Genomic DNA, 26206 nt, shown 5'->3' with positions numbered 1-26206 from the left:
TAAAAGGGAACCAACACTAAATAGTTTCTTCCTCAAATCTTCTTTTGTCATGTTTGTTGTCAAGTTAGTAGTCACGACGCGGTGGTAGCATTGGCAACTTTGTTCTTTTAGCACAGAAGTACCAAAATCGTTTTTTGTCAGATATGGAGATTCATTTGGGCACGATTCAATTGAAACAAGACAATTATTAATAGTTCGAAAATATCCAGTTGGACATCTCTCATGAATTCCGAAACGTCTCGAAACTATTCTGTTGAAAAGTAAATGTGGACAAGGAACACCACTTGTCAAATAACCTTCACAATTGCAAGTGCAACAATCACCAACAACGCAATTGCTGATAGTAAGAGAAATGTGATAATTATTAATCAATTTGTCCAAAGTGAAGGTGTCAAGTTTACTAAGCAAATCTCTACTTACTAACAAATTTAGAGTTTTCGTGTGTGTTTCAGTCATTCCTGCTGTTTTCAAATTGGTCTGCCTTGCGTAGTTCATAAAAGATTCTTTTGCTTCTTTCATGGTTGGGACTTTACCTTTAAAAGATGCTTTAGCATGTGAAAAAAATGACTCGACTACATTAGATGTCGAAAACAATCCCTGGTCAACTTGTGATGGCATATAATATTTGTTAGATTCATAAAGTTCAACTAAAAATTTCAAATTCGCATGTTCATCATTTTCAGGTGTTGTTTTCAACATTGTTCTGAGATTTAAATTAAAAGTGTCAACTGCACTTAATGTTTGTACATTTTGGATTGCATCCTTGATTTCATCACATTTCGTTGAATCATAAATCAAATTTAAAATAACTCTAATAAACTGCACTTCTCTTTGGAGCAAATTATCCACATTTAGAAACATTGAATAAAGTGATGTTTCCAACACACTTCCCTTTCCGTAATGAGTTTGAATGTTGCGAGAAATGTGTATGTAACAAAACCTGATTTTTACATTTTCACCAAACACGCATTTGAGTGCAAAAAATTGAGATTCGGAACGATCACACGAGAAACCCAAAGGAACTTTGTTACATTTTGACAATACCCGTTTTAACTCCGACAAATACAACACAAATGATTCTTTGGTCGAATTTGTGATAAAACCAAAAGACAGTGCTTGTGTTTTCCCATTGATTTTAAATACAGTGGCCAACAATGGGCATCCAAACTTGTTAGTGCAATGAGTGTCATCAATGCAAATGCAACTACCATCATACTTACAGAGTCCTTCATTGTTAATTACAAATGAAGAAACGAAAATTTCGTTTTCTTCAACGTAAGTTGTTGAAGAGAAATCAGTTTGTTCTTTCAAAAACGTAATGAACAAATTACACTGTTTCTTAGTGTCCATCCTCGCAGCTTTCATTCTGACATTGTAAAGAATGCCCGGGTTCACTACAATCTTGTTATTGACTCTGATAGTTGATGATGGAAGCCCCATTTCTGTTTCCTTTATAATTGCTTCTTTCAAAACACTACTCAATTGATCATGAGAACCTTTTATCACGTTAAATTCGCCGTGTAATGAATGCCAAGGATTATAATAAATACCCACACATTTTGTTTTATACAAATAAAAAATTATTTTGGATGTGCACTCTTTGTGTTTGCATGTGTATATCTGTTTAATTTGATTAATTCCTGTGTTTATAGCTTTATATATTTGAACGTTACTGGTTCCAATCAAATAAAATAAAAATGTTTTCAACTGTTCTGTACACAATGTTGGATAATCTAAATTTAACATTTTCCAAAGCCCTTCTTTAATTTTTTTATTAACTGAAGACAATTCTGTTTCTTTTGATATTTGTTGTTGAATCAACATAAAAGGTATTTCATAATCTTTAAATGTTTCAATAACTTCAGATGGTGTTGATTCAATGCTGTAACTTAATAATTGTGTTTTTACAATGTTTTGTTGATGTTGTTGATCTTTGTCTGTCTTGAGGTATATGTCCATTATATTTTAGAGTTCATTATTGTTATTAATAATCAGTTTATGAAAAACCCCGACTAAAACACGGGAAATGTTATTTACAAATGTATAGTTTTTAATTATTAACAATATTATAAACAAAAACCATAAGAATAACATTTTGTTGTTTTTGTTATTGTGACGTGGCAGGTTCGGGTTAAATATTTATCCATCATTAAAAAACATCATCTTTAGATATTTATAATTAAATAATTATATAATAATAATTATTAACACTTATAATTTCATTATAATTTGAACACAATCAATCAAGACCGACAACATTAATAAAAATAAATCCGTGAATTTAGGAAAAAAAAGTGATAAGACAAGGTTTTGAGATTGCCGACCAATCTAAAGTAGCAAATAGTAAAAATGTATTAATACATATAGTACAAAAGAGGATTGAGGAATTACTGAGGGTTGTCAAAGAATTCTCTTTTTGAGAACTTAGAAACTGTGAAAAAAGAGAGAGAAATGGCTTTTAATGGGAAATTCAAGGAAGCCTCGCTTTTAAAGCGTATTGTCGATGCGTTGAAGTCGACGATTGATAAAGTAAACTTTGACTGTAGTGATGCGGGGATAGCGGTCCAGTGTATGGATAACTCGCACGTCTCGTTAGTCTCGCTGTTGATTCAAACGGACGCGTTTGAAGAGTATAACTGCGCACAGACGTTTACGATGGGAATAAATTTGACGCACCTGTCGAAGATCTTGAAGGCTATCGATAACGAGTCGACACTGACTTTGTCTGTGAAAGATAAGAAAGACGCAGTCCTTAAAATTACATCAGAGAATGGAAATAAGGTCATTGAATTTGGACTCAACTTAATTAACATCGAAGAAGAGTCTGTGGAGATCCCAGAACTCGAGACGGGTGCTAAGGTCACGATGTTGTCTGCCGACTTCTTAAGGATAACAAAGGACTTTAGCGCACTTGGGGACGAAAGTGTTTCGATTGGAGCAAATAAGACGGAGGTCATTTTTAAGTCGTCGGGAGCGATGTGTGAGACTTCTATGGTACTCAAAAAAGACGAGGCGGTCGACGCTAACACTCTTGAAATTGAATGTAAACAAGAAGTCGCTGCTTCATTCGCACTCAAGCAAATTGCAGAATTCGCAAAGTCGGCATCACTTGCAGATAAAGTCGCGCTGTACATCAGAGCAGACTCTCCTATCACTATCGAATTCATGGGAGAGGGGTGTGAACTCAAATTCTATTTGGCCCCAAAATTCGACGAAGGACAGCCAGAAGCCCAAGAGTGATTTTAAACTTGTTCGTCTTTTTTATTATATTAATTTCTGTATTAGAATTTATAATACAAATTTATTATTCAAAAAGATTGAAAAACAATTTGTGGGTAAAAAATGTTTTTGAATGAATTTCTGGGGTCATATTTTATAATTGTTTTTTTAGGTTTTCTAGTATTTTTATCAAATTAGTTGATTTTAATTAATAGAACAAATATAGTAAAAATATCAGAAAAAACGGGAAATTAGGTGAAAGAAAAAGAAACTAATAAATGGTTTTTGTAGCAAGTAATTGACAAAACAGAATAATAGTAAAATACTAGTAAAAAAAGCTATACACTGTAGTTCAGCAAACGAAAAGAGAAAAAATGGAAAAGAGAGGAACTATAAAGAATAAGAACGAAACTAGAAAAGAATAAGACATGGAGCACAACCCAATAGAACCAGTTAATCCAAGCGGAGCGGAGACCAGTCAAGTCCAAAAAAAGAAAACTAAGAAAAAAGAGGGCGGATATGAAGATGTGGAAGAAATGGCCCAAGCGTTGTATATATATTGGAAGTCACGGGATATAGCGCGTTCTGGTGAATGCGACTATGAAGAAGCGAATGAAAGGGCAGAGTTTATGTGGAAGAATGAAGCAAATGAAAAGATCATCGATGAGTTTAAAAAGGCTGCTGCAGTACAAATAGTGATGTTAGGAGGAGAGTACATTGGGAACAAAAGGAAGAGACAAGTCAAAAATGAATTTGGGAAGAACCGAGCGGAGTGTAACCCTTTCTTATTGTTCTGTAAAGATCACAGAGAGAATGTTAGAGAGAAGGGAAGCAGAGGAAAAGGAATGACTACACTCTCTTCAATGTGGAAAGAACTCTCTGAGGACGAGAAACAAAGATACATCGGAAGAGCAAAAGTCAATAAAACAAAGGAACTGAAGGGTGAAGAGAACCCTACCGATCCAATCCATAAGGAAATAGATGAGAACTTCGAACATGGAAATACCGTCGACGCTCCACCAACAAATACACACACAACACCTACCACTCTAAATATCACAGAACCTCAAAAAAGTGCTCCACAGAGCACTGTTAGTACTAACAACCCAATCACTAATGTTGGAATAGATGTTATTGGAATGACGGCAATGAAACCTACACATGACTTCTTACAGCCATCGATCTAAACTATTTTTGGTTAATTTATGTTATAGAATCCTATTCTTTATAGCTTTTGGAACTATAATGTCTAAATTATACAACTACTTAAAAATTAACTAAAGGCGAACTATTTATTATTATAATACTTATCAGTTAATAACATACTATTAAAACGATTACTATTGAGATACTTTGAATAATAATATAAATATAGTAAAATATAATAATGAAGTATTATTGTGTCGAAACAATCAAAGAATTGAAGAAGACGATGGCAAGCGAAAGGAGTTATATTACTCACGTCCAAACACAAGAAGAAAGTCTTCCATATTACCAGAAAGCGAAACTGTTTGTGCAATGCGGAATTGTATGCTTAGAGTTTTTCTTCTTACAATTTGTGTGTGTGCTGATGCTACGCGCGTTTGGAGTGCGCGAGTACTTTATACAATCTTTGGCAGTTACTACTGTGGTCATTGGGTTCATGTTTACACGAAACGATAACTCGAAGGAAAAGATAACAGTTGAACGATTTATTCAAGAGATCACCGAAATCAAAGGAGGGAGCGCTAACATCAAATATGTTGTGTATGCCTTTGTCGGGTACGTTGGATTGTTGGGCTTGAGGTTTCTGCTGAATACGTTTAACATCGACGAGTCGCCGTTGTACGACAATTTTTATAAAGACGATCAATTTGACATCTCAATGGTTTTGGACTCCGTGCTGTTCTCAGTTATCACAGAGGAAATCGCGCTGAGGAGGAGTCTGTTTAACACGACGAAGAAATACACTCCACAATGGAGAAACTACTTGTACCCAATGTCCGCGTTGTGGTTTGGTCTTATCCACTTTGTGAATATAGGAACGTCTTCGTTCACTAATGTGTACGTCTTTTATCAGATGGGATATGGGATGGTTATGGGCTATTTCTTTGCTATATTCACAGACAAATTGGGCATCTTCCCAACCCTAGTTGTTCACTTCTGCAACAACGTGACTGCAATTTTCATGCCTTTCACATTATCATTTTTCTTGGTATTTTACTCGGTTATATCTGCTGCAATACTTGGCCTCATTTCTATCAAGTTGCTGAAGATCGATAACAACAAAACGGATTGACTTTATTTGCTTTGTTATGTTTACTGGTATGTTCATCTCTTTTTCTTAGGCAATTTTATTAAAATATGTAAGGTTTTTTGATTAAGATATTTTATATTTCATACCAAATCTGTGGAGTAAAGTGAATTCAACATCTCTTGGGGTGTCTGATGACAAAAATGAGTTTTCGGAGCAACACAACGCCAATAGCGATGAGTGGAAATATCGACCCCATTCCATATATCGCGAAAAGAAGAAACCAAAGTGGACTGGTGAGCATAGCACCAAAGAACAACACAGAAATTGTCTCAAGCACTTTCTGTACGACGAGAAGAAGTAACTGCATCAAAGAGATGGAAACGTCCTGTGTGAATATCCAAATGAAAAAGAGGACGTTTCTTTTGGTGTTATATAACATCGCACTAATGAGTAATAAAACAATGTTAAAGAAACTGCTTGGTAAGACACGTTGGGTACACTGCTCCATAGCTGGACGCATCCAAAAGAGTATACAAAGAACTGCTATGGAAACCGTCAAAACTCGCTTCTTTGAAGACTCTTCTTCTTGTAACATGTAATAGGTCCCCAACACACCAACTAACTCGATTAAACTGATTGTCGTCTCTGTCGCAAATAACCCGAATTTGAGACTCATGAAGAACCCAAGAAAACTCAGGATAATGCGAAGCGCCATTATAAAGCTGTTGTACTTCGGTTTCACCTCTAAATACCTCAAACTGTTGATTTCGATGTACGTGAAATAGATCGAAAGAAGGACACAAACTTCTCTCGACCATAATGAGATCTCATCAATATGAGTGTACACGCACTCTCTTAATAACGTTTGGTATATGAAAGAGTCTGACGCCTCGAGTCCTTGGAACGGTGGACATTCACAAACCATTTCTTTTAATAAATTCTCAGATTATTTAATAGTTTTCGAGCATTTTTCATTTGTATTTTGCATTAAAAATCGATGAAAACATCACACAAAATGAATTTTATTTCCCAATAAAACACATAAAATGTGGCAATAAACAATTCATTGAATTACTCGGACAAACCAAGTTCCCCCTTCCAATTGCCTTCATCCTTGATGTTGTAAAAGCCGGAAGTCACAGACTTGGATATTGCGATTTTAAATGCGTCCGTGATTTTCTCCTTTTTGAATGAAATAGAGATCGACCGACTTCTATCATTCCCTCTTGTGAGGGTTAGAGTATTACTAGAAGTACTAATTTCAAGGTCCTTCCCAATTTCAAATATTTTAAGAAGTTGGCTGGTCTTATCGTTCTTTCCAAAGAAGAAAATGGCATCATTACACACTTCGAGGACAACGGGCGTCTTCTTCTTGCCTTCTTTCAGTTCTCCTTTAGTTGTGTGGATTAAAAATCTTCCACTGATTACAAGCATCTCAGCCGCGTGTTCCTTCGCAACGGCAACAAGGGTGTCCTTCATCTTTTTGCGTTCATTCAATATTGTACAGAAGTTGTGGAAGTGTTTCCGAGCCTTATTTAATAATCCGTAGTCTGGATTATAATATGACGTGCCCTTTATAATTGCATCGATCAATAGAGGGTATCTCATCACTCTTTGCACTGGTTGCACCAAAAGTTGTTCGAGTGTTTGTGGTTGGATGAACTTGATAGCTTCATTCACCGTACTCTGCCCTAACGCGCTTTGTTTCATCATCTTCCAGTAATCGACGATGATGTCGTACTCAATACTATACCTCAAATACGATGTCATGAACTCCAGAATGCCATCTATAGTACTCCCAAGTGACGTGTCATATTTATACATCAAAAGTGTATTATCTAGAACCTTTACAATAGACTCTCCTGATGTTATGCATTGATCAAGATGTCCAAATACCTTGTCGTGGTTCTTATCACTCGCCAAAGGCAAAGAGAAGTGTTCTTTAATCAAATTCATGTTCTTTAGAAGACTCTTCTCCGTGTCGACAAATTCTTTGAACGCTTCTAGACGCAATTTGATAGAGTCGATGTTGTACTGATTGAGTAACATGTGGTGCCGCACCATCTTCTGGATGTAAAGTATGCTGTTGATGTAATTCTCATTTTCCTCATTCTGTGCGAGACTTTCCTTCATCTTCCCATCAAATTTCGAAATCGACTTTTTCGACTTTGTCCGCAACGGGGCTTTCAACTTGAGTTTTGTCAACTCGGAGACGCTCAATTCTGTCGAGCTTTCAATACACGGTGTTGAATTAAGTGACTTTTTATTTGGGCTGAATTCATTGTTTGAGGTTGGAGATGTTGTTATCAGAAAGTCACTTGGAGAGTTGACAATCCCAAGAGAGCTCTTTCTTCTGATGTGCAATTTCTGTTTACTATCTGGTGAATTCAGTTGTGGTGATCCGACTGTCATGGGGTCTTGGTCTTTCAGTTGTGTTATTTCTTGTATATCTAACGAACACCGCACGGCACACCAATGTCTTAATTGGTCGAAGGATTCCCTTTGACTGTATCGTGGGTACTTTTCCATTGCTCTTATATAGAACTCTTTCTGAGACTTTTCAGAGTCGAAGAGGATGATCGATTTTATCAAAGTGGCATCGAGTCGTTGAATTATTTGCTGTGTCAAAAATTCTTCATTGAGTGGAAGGATGTATGTGAATATATCGGGAATACGAACTCCAAACCTGAGAAGGGCAAGTGCGACAAACAGTTCATTAGAAACTAGAGGTGGCCCCATTGGTGTAATTAGGTAATTGAAAAAGATCGGCAATTGTTCTTCAAGTAACGTATCCACGTTCAATTCAATTCGATCAGATTTCTGTGTTTTTTGTAACAAAAGTGGCGCACATGTTTTCTTGACGTGTTCAGGTTCAAAACAGCGCTTTGGTATCGCAAATTTTTTAGAGTTCAAAGTCACGTGGAGCAATTGAGGTGTAAAAGTGTGTTCGTAAAACGCGGTCATTTGTGCGGTGGTGGATTGCTCGGGTTTTCTTAAATAACTTTGTTTTAAGCGTGGAGAATGCATATCCTTTTTTAAGTTGAAGGTTCACTTCTTTTTGAATGAATTTTATTAACTAGAAAAAACAAAAGGAATTATATATGTTCGAAGTTTTCGGTGTAAAAATTGTTGAAAAAAACGGGGTTGACTCAAGTGTCTTTTCCTTATTATAAATGTTCTGTTTTCTTTTCATTTAATTTTGTATTTACAATTGTAACATGTTTTAACAGTATTAATTAATTGTTTTATTAACTATTTGTTATTAGTAAATTTGAAGCTTTTGCTAAGTATGTTCCTTTATATTTTTAACAGCACGGTTGATCATCTTTATTATTAATTATAATTTATTATTATTAATTAAGTTGGGTTAGAGCTTACTATTTAATCAACCATCTTGGTAGTTAATATGAAAAGAATTGAGTGATTTTATTTGTTTCGATATAATTATTAACAAATGCACTTGAATGTAGTCACAAATCGGGAATATGCAAAAATATAATTTTTTAAATATATTTAATTAAACAATTAGAAAAACAAATTATATAAAAAATAAATAATGAAATTAAAAATTTATTAATCTGAATTGTTTTTTTATCAATGCTAAAAAATATTAAGTTTTTTTCTTTGAAAAGTAAATAATTTTTCACATATATTTTCAAATATTTTTAATAAGGTTACAAATAATCAAAACTTCATTGTTTCAATAATAAATAATTTTATAACAAATTAATAAATACTTTTTGAAATTTTATGTTTGTTTTTTATATGTGTTTATTTTTGAGTTAATTATATTATTCATTTTTTAAATTTTTTTGTTTTACCATTAATGTTTTTTACGAACATGTTTGTAAGTATAATTTTTGTATCGACACGACACAGTGTTTGTCCATAATAGTTAAATAACACATTGATCATATGTATTAGTCGTTGTACATTCATTGACTATTATTCATTGATTTGGTCAAAATTTGGCTGTTTTATAATGAATTAAATTGAATATAGTTTTAATTGGTTTTATTTCTTGTAATAAATCAATTTCCATGTTTTCTCTTGAGCGATGAGAATACACTACATACCAATAAAACCACAAGGGTTTTTAATACCAATTATTATTGGAATGAAACAATGTTTAATCAATTTGTTCACATTATTGTTGATACAAACCCAGTGTTAAAAGAATAAAATTATGCACAACATTGTTTTAATTTCTTTTTGAAAAAATGCAATAACTAATTACATATTTTGAAAAAAATCTATTGTTTTTATAAAATTTAAAAGTTATTCATTTAGTGATTATTACATTTTCGACAATTAACAATTGAATCATCAAATTATTGATATAATTATCTAAGGTGATAATTTTCAATAATTAAATATGAATAATTTCTGATAATTTTATAATTTATTTGTCGTTCGAAAAATAAAAAAAATAAAAAATCAATAAATTTTATTTATAGTAAATTCAATTATATTAGATAAATAATTATTCAATTATTTTGAATAATATACTATGTTTAAACTATATTTTTCTAGGTGTTTTTTTTTTTTTTATTTTTTTGAATTTATAAAATATGTTTTTTTATTGTTATCTTTTTAATAATAGTGTTATAGTATTTATATAAAATAAAAATGACAAATTATATGACTTTTAAGTTTTCAATGAGGCTAATCTAATTATAAAAACAATTCCAAACAAATGTTTTTAAAGTTTATAAAAAAATATTATGAAACTTTAATAATAAAATTTATATATTAAATTGTTGTTTAAAGAATAGTACAAAAATGAACAATTCACTTTTTTTCAAAGTTTTTAGGGCATACTAGTGGATGGACGTCTATCCACTGGATAAGCGTCCATCCAGTGGATACACGCTTTTTTGCTGGATACAAATATTTTTTAGTAAAATAAAGTCAATTTTGTCATTAAAAAAAAGCATTTATTTTAAAATAATAAAAATTTTTTTTAAAAAATAATATCACCAAATGTTGTCATCTGCCACATCACTACGTTATTATTATCATTCAATATGTTAATTATGATACTTTTATTAACATTATTTTTTTTAATTTAACATTTTTTTTAATTTACAGGCTAATTTATTCATATTATCGTTAATTTTTTACTTAATTGAATACATTGATTCCAATTAAATTTGTTCGTTAATATTTGCTCCTTATTAAAAAAACAACTTGTTAAATAACATACTAAAAATATCAAAACAAAACTGTTTTTTAAATTGTTTTTTATAGCGGTATCAGATAAATGATCTTGTTAATGATACATTGTAATGATAAGTAATTTACACTACGATCTACAAAATGTATTCCGATATGCCAAGTATAGTTTTATGTTGGTAGTTGAATAAAAAGTATAGTAAAACGAAAAATCGAGAACTTGAAATAAAATTGGGTTATTTTTTTCAAAATTTTGGGAGATCGTCCTAAAAAGTTGCTGTGGATGGATCGATTTCGGTGGATGCGTTAAAACAGCTATATTTAAGCTATTATATCGGGATGTTTGATTTATGGGATTTTTGACGTTTTCAACAAAAACCAAAAAAAATATCGGTAAAATCTGTAAATTGTTACCTAAGAAATAACACTGACTCTAATTGTATGACCGATATAAAAAACAAACAAATAAATATTTTAAAATGACTCTCGTTTTGCTCTATATTATAAACATGCTAAAAGTTAATAATGAAAATAATTTTTATTATAAATATATTTCTGTTTGCAGATCAAATATAATTAAAAAAGATAAATTTTGGTAAATCTAACATTTACTAAATTTCTTTTTTTAATATAATTAAAAAACACAACAAAAAGTTAAGTTTTACAAAAAGAAATTAACTTTATTTTTAACAATAAAATATGGATGATTGAACATGATTTGCTGAATTTGTAATTATATTTTGTTGAAAACGTCAAAAATCCCATAAATCAATCATCCTGAAGTAATAGCCCAAATGTGGCTGTTATAACGCATCCACCGAAATCGATCCATCCACAGCAACTTTTTAGGACGATCTCCCAAAATTTTGAAAAAAATAACCCAATTTTATTTCAAGTTCTCGATTTTTCGTTTTACTATACTTTTTATTCAACTACCAACATAAAACTATACTTGGCATATCGGAATACATTTTGTAGATCGTAGTGTAAATTACTTATCATTACAATGTATCATTAACAAGATCGTTTATCTGATACCGTTATAAACTATAAAAAACAAAACAAAAAATTAACCCGAAAAATAAAAAAAACATTCTTGTGTTTAAAAACGTGAAAACAATACTATTTTTTACGAATTTTTTTAAATGTTTCGGTCTTGGCAATAATCACCTAAACACGTTTATCATTAATCTTCTCCGTGAAAGAGAATGAATATTATTTGGATAAGAGTCTTTTTGGCAAAATCGATCTCTGTTTTTTCAAAATTTTATTTTTTTTTCAATTTTTTGGTGCCCGATATTTCAGTCTATTTTTCCCTTTTATACACCAATCCACTAAAAAACTCCAATCCAGTGTCATGCCCTTATTATTTAACCACCGAAATATTATAATAAAAATATGATAAAAGTATTATTTCCTTGATCTCCAAAAAAAAATAAATTATTTGGTATTACAATTTCTATAATAATATAATAAGAATTATACTTATTATTCTTATAAAAACCTAAAAAATTTTAGCTTTTAATACAAATTCGTACATTTTAACGAAAAATGTTACTATTTATTTTACAACCATTTTTTAAAAAAACGAGGGTACGCGATTTCGATAAATTGTCAAATATAATAACAATAGATTGACTTTTAAAATAAATGTTTTACATTTATTTCATTATAAATAGCAAGAGTTATGACAATCTATAAAAAAATTATATTTTTAATTAAAAGGCCGACAATCTCCATGTTTTTGTTATAAATTATATACATAACATCCCGTTACAATCCATATAGTTATAAGAACATACCAAAAACAATTTTGGGAAAATGAGAAACACATAAGAAAAAAAATCCAAGTGTTTTTAATTTATTTCACTAATTCTACGACAAATTATGTCAATGAATCAGCTCAAGTAGATTGTTTGCAATCCAAAAAGAGACTCAAAAAACTAGTAAAACAAATTGATGTTTCTTCTATTACTTTTAATTTACACTCAGACAACCCTTTCTTCAATAAATGACACTGTGGAATGTACACCAGGGTGTTCGACAGAGTGTTTGGTGACTCACACTTGTCAAGACAAATGTAACTCTGGGTTTGAGCAAGACAACAGTTGTTCCAGATGTGCTCAATATGATGAAACAGCGGCAATTAGTGATACCAATCAGTTGTACACTCCTGTAGACGACGAATGCAAATTGATTGACCCTTCTCTAATACAACAAAAAACATTTTTGGTACCAGACGATGTTATTGTAGTCAACAAAAATGAAGAAATTGTTCTCAATTTTGTATCTACCACTAAATATGACACGGGACCTTGCAGAAGCAAAGACAACAATACACATGACTCATACAGAAGAAGTTTTTGGATGACTTACCCATTCACCCAACTCAACTTAGACACTCAAAATGTCAACTTCTCAATTTCGTTTGTTGGAAGTGTGAAAGAAGAGGTTCGGATAGACACAACTGACTTTCGAAAAAGCATTGGAGAAAGGTGCTTTACTCGAAACATCTTGCGAGCAACTAAAAATACAACGTCCTTCATTTTACCACTTCCTCGTTATCCTACAAGTTGGGAAGAAGAGAAGTCCCTCAGCTTCTTTGTATATGTCTCGAGTGTGTCAAATGTGTCTGTCAAAATTCGTATTGACGAAATTGGAAAATATGAAATCCCAGAGACCATTGTTATCCCTCAATCTTTCTATGAAGTCATTGCGAAGAAAAAGTACTATTCCCTCAATTTGAATTTATATGATCTGGGCTACAGCTTCTACCCGCCTTGTATGCCAGATAAGTTAGTGAAAGGGATTTACATTCGATTTTTATTTGATAGCGACTACACAATGCTTATCGACTCGACTTCAGATAACCGAATAAAGTACATGGAAGAAGTTGAGACGACCAACACGTCGAAGTGTAAAACACTGTGGGTTGGTCAAGGGTATGGGAAGAATAGTAATGTCCTTAAAGGACTTTACATTGCAATTCCAAAAGGAAAGACTATGGGAAGGAGGTTTGGGATATATACAGAGGAGCAAGACATCACTATTCCATTTGCGAACACCCTTTTGTGTAAAGACAACTGCCACTATGAAGAAGGGTTTGGTAAATGTTCTTCACGTGAGAAGAAGTGTATTTGTAATGAGAAATATGGTGGTGAAAGTTGTATTAAAAAGTGTTATTATCAAGGGGAGTGGACTGATGGAAGTACCGGAGAAGGGAAGTGTTATTTTGGGAGTGACGGGTGTAACGAAAATTGTTATTGTCACGAGAATTACACGTTGAACGACCACTTATGTATTTCACCGAATTGTTTGTCGGGCTCCATTGACACAGCTACGAACTGTTATTCGACCAAAGAGGGGTGTAACGTGAATTGTTTATGTGAAGATGGGTTCACTTTAGTGAATGGGTCGTGTAAATCCAACACCTGTGGAAACAATCAAATTGATGTCAAACCAAATGGAAGAGAAGAAGAGTGCGATGGTGGTATTAACTGTGATAATTACTGTAATTGTTACAACGGCTTTAAACAAGATCTTACTAACAAAACTTCATGTATTGCTATTGGAGTGTCTGATAAGACACTTGGTCTCTCTATTGGATTTGGTACATTAGGTTTATTGTTACTATTAGTCGTCATTGTAGTGTTGATTTGTGTTTTGTTCTTTAAAACAAAACGGACTGATTTGTCAGTGTATAAAGAACAACAACCGACGTACCACTTCTACATCTCGGGAGCTACAAAAATAGAAGAAGACACTAAAGTCGCATTCAAACTTGGACCAGACGAATTGGACTTTGGAAACAAAGAAACGTCGACTTCTATATTTGATACTCGATTTGAGAGAATCCAAGTCGTCAATAACTCGAAGAAAAAGATGCTAATCATTTTCCATACCCCTACAAACCCCAAATTTGTATTCCATTTTGATCCACAATATTTGATCATTCACTCAAGAAACATTAAACACGTTGTCACGTGCTTTATGACCATTTTTTGTACAACAAAATTACAAGGAATGAAGATACCATACACCGTTTGGTTCAGTAAGAGCCGAAAAACGCTCGAGCAGATCGAACAGACTCTTCGCGACAAAACCTTTGAAGAGTGGACGTCGACTGATCAACTTGGAATGGAACAATTGCTGAAGAAAGTCTCGAGTCGGATGTACGGCTTTATCAAAATCAATACCACAGCGACGGCATCGACACATATTGATATGGATGAGCTCAATTTAAGAGAGCAGCCGATAGCAGAAGGCGCGATGGGTGTTGTGTTCTTTGGGGAATATCGGAGTATGCCTGTCGCCGTCAAGCAATTTCGGTGGGAGAATTTGACTGATGAAGAGACCATTGACTTGAAGCGGAGTGTTGTCCACGAGTGTGAAATGATGAGTAAACTCAGAAATCCATTCATAGCAAATTACATAGGATCGGTCACATATCTTCCCCAAGTGTGTATGGTCATCCAATTCTTCGCTTTGGGATCATTAGGAGAGTATTTGCGAAAGGGGAGTGACGAGTACTTAGAACTTCCGTATCACCTCAAATTGAGAATTCTATTTGACACCGCAAGAGGAATGCAATTTCTTCACGAAAACAAAATAATGCACTTGGACTTAAAACCAGACAATTTACTCGTCAACTCCCTCTTTAACAGCTCTCCGTGTTGCGTCAAAATTACTGACTTCGGAACATCAAGATTCAAACTCAATGGCAAAGACAAAGGACTCGGAACACCAATATATAGTGCACCAGAATGTTATTCGGATTGTTATTCGTTTGCAAGTGACGTGTATGCATTTGGTGTGACAGCGTGGGAAGTGTATTACCAAGAAGAGCCGTTTAAAGAACTTAAATCACTCTTTGATATTAAGAAACACGTCACATCAGGGTTAAGACTCAGATTTGAAACGTGCATAAATGAAGGAATGTCGGGGTTGATTAACCATTGTTGGTGTCAAAGCCCTGAAGAAAGATACTCCTTTGAAAAGATCTCTTCGAAGTTGGTTGCTTTGATCGACGAAAATGAAAAGAACAGCTCGAGTGAAAATGTGGATGAAAGCGCAATTGAGGCGTTCGTTCAGAAGAGAAATGAAAGACTCAAAAAATTGATGGGCGATGACTGAAAATAAAATCTTAAAGATAATTTGTTTATGTTACTATATATTTTGTTTAAAATATTTTATTTTCTTTTGAAATGTAATACGAAGTTGATTGTTTAAACAAACTTAAGCAAATTTGTCTTAATAGAGAGTGTAATTTTATTTAATTATTTTTAAATAAAAAATTAAATAATTATAATATTATTTCTTAATAATATAAAATAGTAAAAAGAATTAATTTAATTAATATAATAAAATAAATTATAGTTTTATTAGTCAATAATAATCTATTTTATTATTAATAGAATTGTTTTAATTAAATAGTAGTATAATTATAATATTATTAATTTTTTATAATAATTAATAATAATTTAAAAACTATTTTAAAAAATAACTCGATGAAACAAAACAGTAAAATACCTTTAAAACAGAACAATGGGGATTAGAACGAAAACTTGCTTGGGACTCTTTGAGAAGTATTAAAATTGAATTCACCGCCTTGTGTACTTAAATAAGCTGGTGGTGGTGTTGATTGGATATCAGTGTTAAAGTCGAACTTCCCGAATTTATCGTCACCAACAAATTGTGTCTCTCCAAAAGTGAAGTGTTCGTTCGATTGAGTGATTTTTGAAGTAGGCAGTGTACGACCGTCTGCCTGGAAATCGAAAGTCTCTGTTTTATTAGTGTCTTGTGTTTTATCGAAAGCGGTTGATGAAAAGTCGAAACTTTCATGTTCGATTTTTAGTGGAGTTTTTACGCTCGAAGGATTTTGATTGAAGTCGAATTGCTCGAACTCGGCCGTCTTTTCCTTTTGTGTTTCTTTCTTTTGTTGAGTGTCAATATCCTTTTGTTGAACTGCGCCGACTCTATAATTCTTGTACTTTTTATGTTTCTGTGGAGTTGGTTTAACAGTGACTTCCCCCGTCATTTCTTTTGGAGTGTCTTTTTCTCTTTCGACTTGTTGTGGAGTTTTTTGAGGTTCCATATTTTGTTTTTTCTCTTCTATTTGAGCACCTTCACGTGTTCCAGAGACTTTCAAAGGGATTCTTGGGGATTGTGTGACTTGAGTGTTTTGAATGCCTTGATTTGGTTGTACTATATTTGAACTATTAACTTCACTTTTAATAGTAAAAGGTCTTCGTTTTGAATAAAAAGGATTCTGGAGTTTTGTAGCGTCTGTTATTTCGCCAAGGACTTGAAAGATATCTGCCCTATCGTCCGGGTTAACTATAAATATCATCGAAAAGAGTTTTTGCATGAAAGACGTGCAATTTGGCATCACATATTTGGCACCACAGATTTTCATGGGACTTTCCTCAAACGGCGTTTCAAGCATCAAACACTTGTAAATTAAACACCCGAGAGCCCACACATCACTTTTACAGCCAATAGGCATGTACTGATACAAACTAATCATTTCAGGAGCTCTATAAGCCATTGTAGTCATCTTTGATATCTCCTCCTCTACTATCGCGCAGTCGCCTTGTCTTCGAATCAAAGCGTTTTCTTCAATTGCACTTCCAAAGTCAATCAACTTGAACTTTCTGTCTTCTGAGAACAACACATTTTCGACTTTAATGTCTCTGTGGACTATTGGCGGGGTGAGGGAATGAAGGTAACAAATTGCATTAGCAAGTTGATAAAATATACCGAGTGTGGCAGACTCCGGGAGCGGATTGGGGTATCCCTTCTGCAGTATTTCGACTAATGTATTCGGACAGTATTCCATTAACATAAGAACTTCCTTTCGTGGGTTAGAAAACGCGGCTGATCTACTTGTGACTTCATTATTAACTTAATAACTATTATTTTATTATTACAAGAGAAGTGACTTAATATATATGAATATCAGACAAACATATACAAATTCGCGACAAAAGCATTCTGACAACACCGCTTGTGGATTGTTATCTCCTTTTTAATTTGTTCAAGTCGGGTTTGGTCGAAGTACGGCTGAGCTTTGAGAGCATATGTCTGTGAGGGGTTGTTTTGTGGGTGCGCCAAGTACAGTTTTGCAAACCCACCACTGCCTATCTCTCGCTCGATTAACAGTGTTTGATTTCCAATGATAATTGGTGTGTTTCCCATTATTCCTTTTTTCCTTTGTCTTTTGGAGTTGAGAAAAGACGAACCACGTTTTCAGGTCAAATGATATTATTTTTGCGATATTGTGGCGCAAAAAGGGGGGTTTTACATTCAAAAGATAATAAAAATGGATATAACCAATTTCAATTGATTTGATTGTTCTTTGGTTTTTCTTGTGTTGGTTTTCTATATTTTGATGTGGAGAGTTGTAAGTTACAAATGCTATATTATATTATTATGATAACTATAATTTGAATTATAATGCAGTTGAAAAAAGTAAAGCAAAACAACTTTTAATTTTACAGTTTTTTTGGTAAAAACACAGTTTATTATTGATTGTTATTTTTTTATAGACGTATTAAATTGCATTTTTGATTCTTTTTTTAATTCTTATTATTATTATTAAAAAGTATTGTTTTATTTATTATTTCATTTAAATTATAATAATAAAAGTAAATTGGTTAATTAAAAACGCATTTTAGATATTTTGTAATTTATAGTAAAAGAATAAAACACTTTTGGGAAATTTATAGTTTTATTTACAAATTGTTATTAATAAAACATTGGTTATTGTTTAGTTCGTGTTGATTTTGTTGTGTCAAAAATATAATTGTATATGTTGTAGTTTTGGTCAAAATATTTCAGTTCTTATTGCCATATTTTGTTGATTTAGTTATTAATATTAAAAATAATATTTTTGTTCATCTTGAATAACATATAAATAATTTTTTGTGGTTTTTTTGAACTTTTGACTGATTAACTTATTGGAATTAATTGTTTAATTTATTTCTAGTTTTATAATATTTACTATAAACAATAAAACATTATACTCAAAACAGGGTCCTCCTTTTTCTAAACCCTTGTCATAAAAATTGTAAACGTGGCAAATTCATAAAACGTGGCAACTTTGAATTGAAAATAATCTATATCGATAATAAAATATATTAATATCGGCATTTTTAAAAAGATGGCTTTTAAAACAAAAATTTTGTGAAGCCACTTTAAAACAAACAAGATAGTGTTAAATAATTTCAAAATAAAAATTAAAAACATCAGTTAATTGTTGTTGTTAAACAAAACATAAAAATTACTAAATTTATAATAGTTCCATTTTATTGAGAAGTCTGTCTTTGACGTACATTCTCGCTCGTAACGAATTGTGAGCAAAATTGTTTTTGTTGTATCTTTTCAGTAAAGAAAGACTGGATTCACATATAGCAGTGGTGAGTGACATTGCAAGAAACATTGCTAATAAACAGTAAAGTTTAGATCCACTTTCAAAAAATGGTGCATATTCAAGTAAGTCCAAAGACGAACTTAGATCCCAAGGATTTAAACGTCGTGTCAGTACCACTTTTTTCTGTCAGAGTCTTTCGACGGAAAGCCTCAAGATCCGGAGCTTTTCTGAGCCTATTCATTTCATCCTGGAGATATACAGTATTTAAATTAAGAGGCTTTTTGTTGTAATGTAATCGTCGAAGTTCATTGCCAATTCATAAAAATCATCCAACTGTCCAAATTCATCTGTTTGTAATTGTTTAGACAGTAGACTGTTACCCATTTTTTGATATACTCGACGCTGATTACATGATATACTGGAGCGTTTCATTTTATTTTTTTGAGTTCTTTATTTTATTATCTATAAAAAACTGTTATCTAATTACAAAAGTACTCATGTTAATAATTTAAAATAACAATAAACAAATAATAATTGTTTTGTTGATTTATTTTTACTTTTTTAATTTTGTATTAATAATCTGATCTTGGTCAAATAAGGTGATTTTTGCTTTGTTTTTTTAGCTCTGTATTTTTCCAAATTCTTTTACTATTATTTTTCATTTGTAACCCTTGTCAAAAATATACTAAAGAGTGTTAACGTGATAAAGCATATCCACACGGAAATGGTGAATCCCTGTGGATTGTAATATTTTGTGTGGATAGCCTCTTATTTTTTTGTCGAAAAAAACCAAATATTCGTTTTAAACCATATGTTATGATTTTTAAAATTAATAATTGTTATTTTTAATCATTTATGGGACAAAAATCATATACAAACATGGATACCCCCATAAGGAGTATTTCCAACTTTTGCAATAATTTCATAGTAAGAAAAAACGCTATTTTCAGCCTTTTTTCGGAGTGGCAAAATAAGAATAGATCAAAATGAACAAATAAAATGATTAACAAAATTTACGTGTATTATCCCGTTTATTTGATACATGTAACGCTATTTTTGTCGTTTTTTTAATTGAAAAAACATTTCAAAAGTGATTTATGTGATTATAATTTGGGAAAATTTCCGTTTTTTGCATTAAAAAATATTTAATTTTAGTATCAATTTTAAATGATATTATTTAATTGTTAATCGTGGCTCAAAAATGCATTTATTATCACTTTTTACTAATAGTATTGTAATTTATATAAACACTCCATTAGTTTATTATTTTAATAGTAATATTTGGGAATTGAAATTTGTTGAATAAAGTTCTTTTAGTTGGCGCAAATTATACGTATAAAGACGGGTTTTACATCCTAAATTATATTCTGGTTTTGTTGAAAATGTTAAAGATTGAGGTTTTATGTCTAAACTAAACTATTAATTAATAACAATAAATTATATTACAATAGTATAATATTAATCAACATAAAAATGACAAAATAATCACAAAACAAATTCTATTAACATAGTTAAATGGTATTATATTTTTACTATAAAAAAGTTAAAAAGTAAATGGCAAATTACCACATTGTTACCATAAGTTATTATTTATGTTATTAAAAAACCATAACAATACAAGTTAATTATAACAATAACATACGGCAAATACCAACAAAAACCATCAAAAAATACAAGTCATATTAATCATTTCATCTAACATGTAACAATGAAGATTGTCTGTCTATATTTACCATCCACACCTTTTTAACCTATCCACACTAAACTATGCCTCAGTATTTTATGACGAATTATTTGTTATTTTTCAAATTTTTCAATTTCAATAATTTTTTTGATTGAATATAGTTTATACAATTAATTAAATAAACTAAAGTTAATTAATTAAAAACTTTAGTGTTAAAATTTTTAACAAAATTGTTTTTTTTTGCGGCAAATTCATTTAAATGGTAAAAGTAAAAGATGACTTTGACTAAAAATAAAATTTGTTTTTTCTGTTTTAACTTTTAAAAAAATCGGTTTTTTATGAATTCGGTCCAAAAAACCCATTTTTTGTAAAATCTTAGGCAAATTTTATATCAATTACAACAAAAATGTGTAAGATTTTCAAAGCCATCCACACAAAAGTGGTCTATCACGTTAACACTCTTAAATTGGAGGACCCTGCTCAAAACAATAAAAATAATTCTGTTGGTATTAAAAAAAATGATTTTAAATTAAAATTTTAAAAGTAATAAATAAATTATTTTGTTAATAAAAACAAAATATAAAAACAATACTTGAAAAATGTTATAAAAGGACATTTTCCCCGTGTCTGTCCTTTGTATTTGTAAGTTTACAAACAGCTCTCCTTCAATTTCCAATACTATTGTATGATATACACCCATCGCCTTTCCTTCACACAAAATCGAAACACATCAAATTTTCACAAATGCAAATTAGCGTTTACATTTTCAGATGAAAAGAAGTCAAACTCCACTCCTTTACGTCGTTTAAAACAAATAGTAAAAAGAATTAATGAAATAGTAAAAAGAAAAATAGGGAACTTTTAAACCATAGAGCATATGCAAGGCACCCAATTTGATTCCACACCCGTTCGTGTCTTGAAAGCAGACGCACAACATATAGTTGGTGATACTGCACGTATGACTGCTACTGTTGGTGCAATTGCCATAGCTGACTTAGTTAAGACGACATTAGGTCCAATGGGGATGGACAAAATCTTAGTCGGCTCGACGGTTGGCGACAACGTCACCATCACAAACGACGGCGCGACCATCTTAAAAAATGTTCGTCTTGAGAACCCAGCGGCTAAGGTGTTAGTTGAGATCTCTAAGACGACTGACGAGGAAGTTGGCGACGGGACCACATCCGTCACTGTCTTAGCTGGTGAGTTAATGCGCGAAGCCGAGAAACTGATGGCGGAGAAGATTCACCCTCAAATCATTATCGAAGGGTGGCGCGTCGCTTTAAAGGCTGCTCAAGAGCGATTGGGGTCGATGCAGTTCAATGTCTCGAAGGAGGACCCGAACTACAAAAAGCGCTTATTAGACATCGCGCGCACCACACTGTCCTCCAAAATCTTAGCAGCGGAGAAGGAGAAGTTTGCGGAAATTGCTGTCGAGGCCATCGAAAAGATCGGAGACTCGGACATCGAGAACGTCGTCATCTTACAGAAGATAGGCGGGGAGATGAGAGAATCATATTTGGAGGACGGCTTCTTGCTAGAGAAGAAGTTTGGGACGTCACAGAAGAGGTTTTTGGAGAACCCTAAAATTATGGTTGCGAACACGGCGATGGACAACGATCGCATCAAAATCTGGAGCGGGAAGGTCCGAGTCGACTCTGTTGGGAAAGTTGCTGAAATAGAGGAGGCTGAGCGCACACGTATGATTAAGAAGTGCGAAGCAATCAAAGCGCATGGCGTCACTTGTTTTGTGTCGCGACAACTCATCTACCCTCTTCCGGAACAATTCTTTAGTGCCAATGGGATAGTGTCGATTGATCACGCTGATTTTGACGGTGTCGAGAAAATCGCGAAGTTGTCGGGTGCGGAGATCTTGTCGACTTTTGATCATCCGAATGAGGCCAAATTGGGGAGTTGCAAGGTTGTTGAAGAGATAATGATTGGGGAGGAAAGCTTAATTCGCTTCTCTGGATTCCCACATGGTGGTGCGTGCACTGTAGTGTTGCGCGGGTCATCGAAACAGTTACTTGGGGAGATGGAGAGAAGTCTTCATGATGCGTTGTGTGTGTTGCATGTTGTGAAGAAAGACACCAAAATGATATGTGGGGGTGGATGTGTTGAGATGGAGTTAAGTCTTGCTGTTGAAGAGGCTGCGAAAAAGACGGAAGGGAAGAGAGCGTTAGCAGTGGAGAGTTTTGCACGAGCGTTGCGACAACTTCCGATGATCATAGCGGACAATGCCGGGTATGATTCAGCCGATTTAGTTGCTCAACTTCGAGCAGCGCATGCGAATGGAAATATCAAGAATGCTGGATTGAACATGGATAAAGGGTGTATTGATGATATGATGGCAACAGGGATTATTGAACCGTTTGGAGTGAAGAAGCACATCTTAACTGCAGCGACAGAAGCTGCTGAAATGATCATTCGAGTCGACCACATCATCCAAGCCGCACCAAGAAAAAGAGAACAGAAGTAAATTGAAATCCAGTCGATTTAAGCAGTTAGGGTTAGCGAGGGTTTTTAGTTGATTATCCAGTTTTTCCATATTTTTGAGAATAGAAGTGGAAATTTTTTTCATACATTTGTGAGGAAACTAAAAAAATAGAAAGATGTATAAAGTCCAACAATACGAAGAGAACGACAACTTTAAGTATACTCCACAACAGACGGAACGAATGGAAACACAAGAGGCTATTGTCGATTTTTTAAAGAAATTTTATCAAATCATAGTGCCAGTCATCAGCGCAGTCATGGCTGTTGTTAAACTTGGATTTGCTCTTCGACTGAGTCTTGTAATAATGTCTAAGTCGTGGTTTTGGGTTAAGAGAGACTGGCAAATCAAGTTGGGCCCACAACTTAATCCATACCATTTGGTCCTCCTCGACTTGTTGTCATGCGGATTCTTCTGTGTCATCCCAATCTACGTCTTTATTATTAAGAAAGCAATCGATCAATCGTTTTTGCTGAAAAACATTTTGGCGTGCGTCATTCTCTTTGTTGTCTTGTTATTCTTCACGTACTTCATTGGGGCATTTTGGCTCATCGGAATCAATATTGTGCTTTACACCGCTTTCTTCTGGTGCGATTATGTACTCAAAAACGTGTATAACGTCTCCATCAAACTCAACAAGGCTTACTCTGTCTGAGATAGGGTCATAGTCTAACAATTTTTTACTATTCTTTTGGGTTTGCAATCATTTGTTATTTTTTGCATGAGAAAAACGGGTCTCGAACAACAGTAAGTGACATTATCTAATCTTTTTAAATAGTTTTGTGATAATATCTATTACCAATGAACATGTTGTTGTTCGAATTTGTAATCATTTTAATTGCCCAAAAAGTCAACCATTTTAACTTTGGGCTTGGACTTTTTTAAAAGTGATTAAATATTCTAATTTATTAATATTAAATATTAATATTATATTAATAGTATGATATACTATTTTTATAATATATTGTTATTATATATAACCATAATTAAGTATAGTAAAAACTTTATTTTCTTTTAATTTAAATAATTTAATGTAATAACAATGAAATGATTTTGTTTGATTTAAAAAAAAATTGGAAATGGGGTATTATATAATTATAGTAAATTTAATTAATTGAGTTATCATGTAACAATTTACTTAAAAGATTTAATATATTTATAATAATATAAGGAATTAATTAATTATAACTTTCAAGGGAATCGAACTAATAGAATTACAAACTGTGAATCACCCTGTTTCCGTGATCTTCACAACTCCAGTTTCCATGTCAAAACTCGAACCATTTTACCTTTCAAGTGTATTGTTATACATCACTCATAGGAGTGTTCTTACCACTTTTCAAGCGGTCAACAAGAAGTGCAATGACGCAATTCAAATGCTTCGCATTAACCCGCCACTCTTTTTCTTTCGCCTTCCTTTCATCTTCAATTTTTTCCCAAATCTGTCAACCCTACGTGGAAACCTGATCGAATTCCAAAACTCGATTTCTAAAGAGCAACTGACTCAAATCAGTTGGATAGAGTCAACAGTGATCATCCCATTCAATTTAATTAATACATCTTTGTATAATAAAATCACGGAGATTCGTCTGAGTCCCGTATGTGCTCTTGAGTGCTATAAACTGATGAACTTAAGACGGCTCTTTATCTTCTGTGAAGCTGAAAACACACTTCTTTTGACAAAACTACCACAACATTCTGTTCTCAAGAGAATTGGAATATACCACGAATCCCCACTTACAGAATTCGAGTCTAACAACTTCATACAGAACGCTAAGAGACTTCTGAACGTCGAATTTGTGCTCAACACAAAGAGCAACTGCAAACACCTTGTATTCCTCAAGAACGTCACTACAATTAATAACTTCGAACCAACCATTAATACAGATAGACAGTGCGAAAGTCCTGTTACAAAGGTCGATTTACACCTCGACGTGCTTGATGAGTACTCTGCGAAGTATTTTATATCGCCGGGCGTCATTCGTATGACTGTCGACATCACTCGAAATTGTTTGGACTACCTTAACATCAGTTCCTTTGTCCTCAAAGAGCTCAAAATCTCCGTGAAAACTGGTCGCCACTGGTGTTTGTGTCTTCCAAGCAGTTTAGTTGTGCTTACAATAAAAGGAGGGACCTTCTGGTTGACCAATTTAAAGCGGCTTGATCGATTGAAAGACGTCGATCTTGACACTGAACTGACTCCGCCGAAGGCACAGAAAGGGGTGAAGAGTGTGTGTCTCCCTTTGAGTGTCGAGAACTGTTGTATTAAGTCGATATTTGGAAACTCCAAATTTGGGAATGTCGACCAGAACTTGGTCTTGAGGAAGTGTAATGTGACGGGGTGTGTCGATTTTTTGGACTGTTCGAAGTGTAGTCTTTTAACGCATTTGACGGTGTACACAACAGCACAACAGTTCACTCTAACGGTTCCCAAACTTATCAAAAACGTCTCTGTTATATCCAAGAATGGGAGAATAGTCATGAAAAACAGTCGAATATTAAACACGATGAGCGTCTTACATGTTGAAGGAAATTTTGAGTTTCTTGATCTGACGAATTTGTATTCTGTTGAGTCACTTGTGTTAATTTCATCGGCTAAAGCTACTCAAATTAAATTTCCAAAATACCCGAAGAACTTGGTCGAGTGTTATTTCCATCGCCCTTTAGACGCGGTAGTTGAGTCCCTCATTAACTCCAGAAGTTTAAGTCTGAAAGGCAATTTCAATGTGAAAAAGCTTTGGATTTCGATGAGTTCTTCTGAATCACCAGTCATAGAAATACCACATTTGAAGGAAATAGTGTTGTTCTATACTTTATTTGAATGCATTGGATATGACTCAATCAACAATAGGTGTAAGTTCATGTCAACTGAAGACAAGTGCTGTTTCACGATACCTATCACTCTGAACATCACACAACACACGTTGATCAAAATCAGTGTTGTGTCGAAGACAAAGTGGTTCACTATTTCTAACCCGACTAGTCCTGTTGTCAAACACACAACACACTTGAGAAACAACAGAAACG

At 33.1% G+C, this 26206-nt stretch overlaps 10 protein-coding genes across 10 annotated transcripts; 7 read left to right on the top strand and 3 right to left on the bottom strand.

The window, feature by feature from the left end:
- Positions 1–2451: 2451 nt before the first annotated feature.
- EIN_429590 (proliferating cell nuclear antigen, putative) lies at positions 2452–3240 on the top strand (the record flags this gene model as incomplete). Its single annotated transcript, XM_004261906.1, has 1 exon — positions 2452–3240. The coding sequence occupies one exon, from the start codon at positions 2452–2454 to the stop codon at positions 3238–3240; it is 789 nt and encodes a 262-aa protein (XP_004261954.1).
- A 407-nt stretch (positions 3241–3647) lies between these two features.
- Positions 3648–4406, top strand: EIN_429580 (hypothetical protein; the record flags this gene model as incomplete). The annotated part of the gene is made up of 1 exon (XM_004261905.1): positions 3648–4406. The coding sequence occupies one exon, from the start codon at positions 3648–3650 to the stop codon at positions 4404–4406; it is 759 nt and encodes a 252-aa protein (XP_004261953.1).
- A 200-nt stretch (positions 4407–4606) lies between these two features.
- EIN_429570 (hypothetical protein) lies at positions 4607–5497 on the top strand (the record flags this gene model as incomplete). Its single annotated transcript, XM_004261904.1, has 1 exon — positions 4607–5497. One exon carries the CDS (start codon positions 4607–4609, stop codon positions 5495–5497), a length of 891 nt encoding a protein of 296 aa, XP_004261952.1.
- A 127-nt stretch (positions 5498–5624) lies between these two features.
- Positions 5625–6380, bottom strand: EIN_429560 (hypothetical protein; the record flags this gene model as incomplete). Its single annotated transcript, XM_004261903.1, has 1 exon — positions 5625–6380. One exon carries the CDS (start codon positions 6378–6380, stop codon positions 5625–5627), a length of 756 nt encoding a protein of 251 aa, XP_004261951.1.
- Positions 6381–6526: 146 nt separating this feature from the next.
- Positions 6527–8482, bottom strand: EIN_429550 (Rho/RAC guanine nucleotide exchange factor, putative; the record flags this gene model as incomplete). The annotated part of the gene is made up of 1 exon (XM_004261902.1): positions 6527–8482. One exon carries the CDS (start codon positions 8480–8482, stop codon positions 6527–6529), a length of 1956 nt encoding a protein of 651 aa, XP_004261950.1.
- Positions 8483–12589: 4107 nt separating this feature from the next.
- Positions 12590–15763, top strand: EIN_429540 (serine-threonine protein kinase, putative; the record flags this gene model as incomplete). Its single annotated transcript, XM_004261901.1, has 1 exon — positions 12590–15763. One exon carries the CDS (start codon positions 12590–12592, stop codon positions 15761–15763), a length of 3174 nt encoding a protein of 1057 aa, XP_004261949.1.
- Positions 15764–16181: 418 nt separating this feature from the next.
- EIN_429530 (actin-regulating kinase, putative) lies at positions 16182–17827 on the bottom strand (the record flags this gene model as incomplete). The annotated part of the gene is made up of 2 exons (XM_004261900.1): positions 16182–17511; positions 17598–17827. The coding sequence occupies 2 exons, from the start codon at positions 17825–17827 to the stop codon at positions 16182–16184; spliced, it is 1560 nt and encodes a 519-aa protein (XP_004261948.1).
- Positions 17828–21562: 3735 nt separating this feature from the next.
- On the top strand, positions 21563–23164 carry EIN_429520 (T-complex protein 1 subunit beta, putative; the record flags this gene model as incomplete). The annotated part of the gene is made up of 1 exon (XM_004261899.1): positions 21563–23164. The coding sequence occupies one exon, from the start codon at positions 21563–21565 to the stop codon at positions 23162–23164; it is 1602 nt and encodes a 533-aa protein (XP_004261947.1).
- A 133-nt stretch (positions 23165–23297) lies between these two features.
- EIN_429510 (hypothetical protein) lies at positions 23298–23834 on the top strand (the record flags this gene model as incomplete). The annotated part of the gene is made up of 1 exon (XM_004261898.1): positions 23298–23834. The coding sequence occupies one exon, from the start codon at positions 23298–23300 to the stop codon at positions 23832–23834; it is 537 nt and encodes a 178-aa protein (XP_004261946.1).
- Positions 23835–24444: 610 nt separating this feature from the next.
- Positions 24445–26206, top strand: EIN_429500 (hypothetical protein; the record flags this gene model as incomplete). The annotated part of the gene is made up of 1 exon (XM_004261897.1): positions 24445–26206. A coding segment is annotated over one exon (1762 nt), but the record flags the coding sequence as incomplete, so codon positions are not given.

The sequence above is a fragment of the Entamoeba invadens genome, assembly GCF_000330505.1.
Source record: "Entamoeba invadens IP1 unplaced genomic scaffold scaff_1105074726713, whole genome shotgun sequence".
NCBI classification, from domain to species: Eukaryota; Evosea; order Mastigamoebida; family Endamoebidae; genus Entamoeba; species Entamoeba invadens.
The sequence above is the reverse complement of the archived record's forward strand: the minus strand, read 5'-3'. Positions and strand labels throughout refer to the sequence as shown.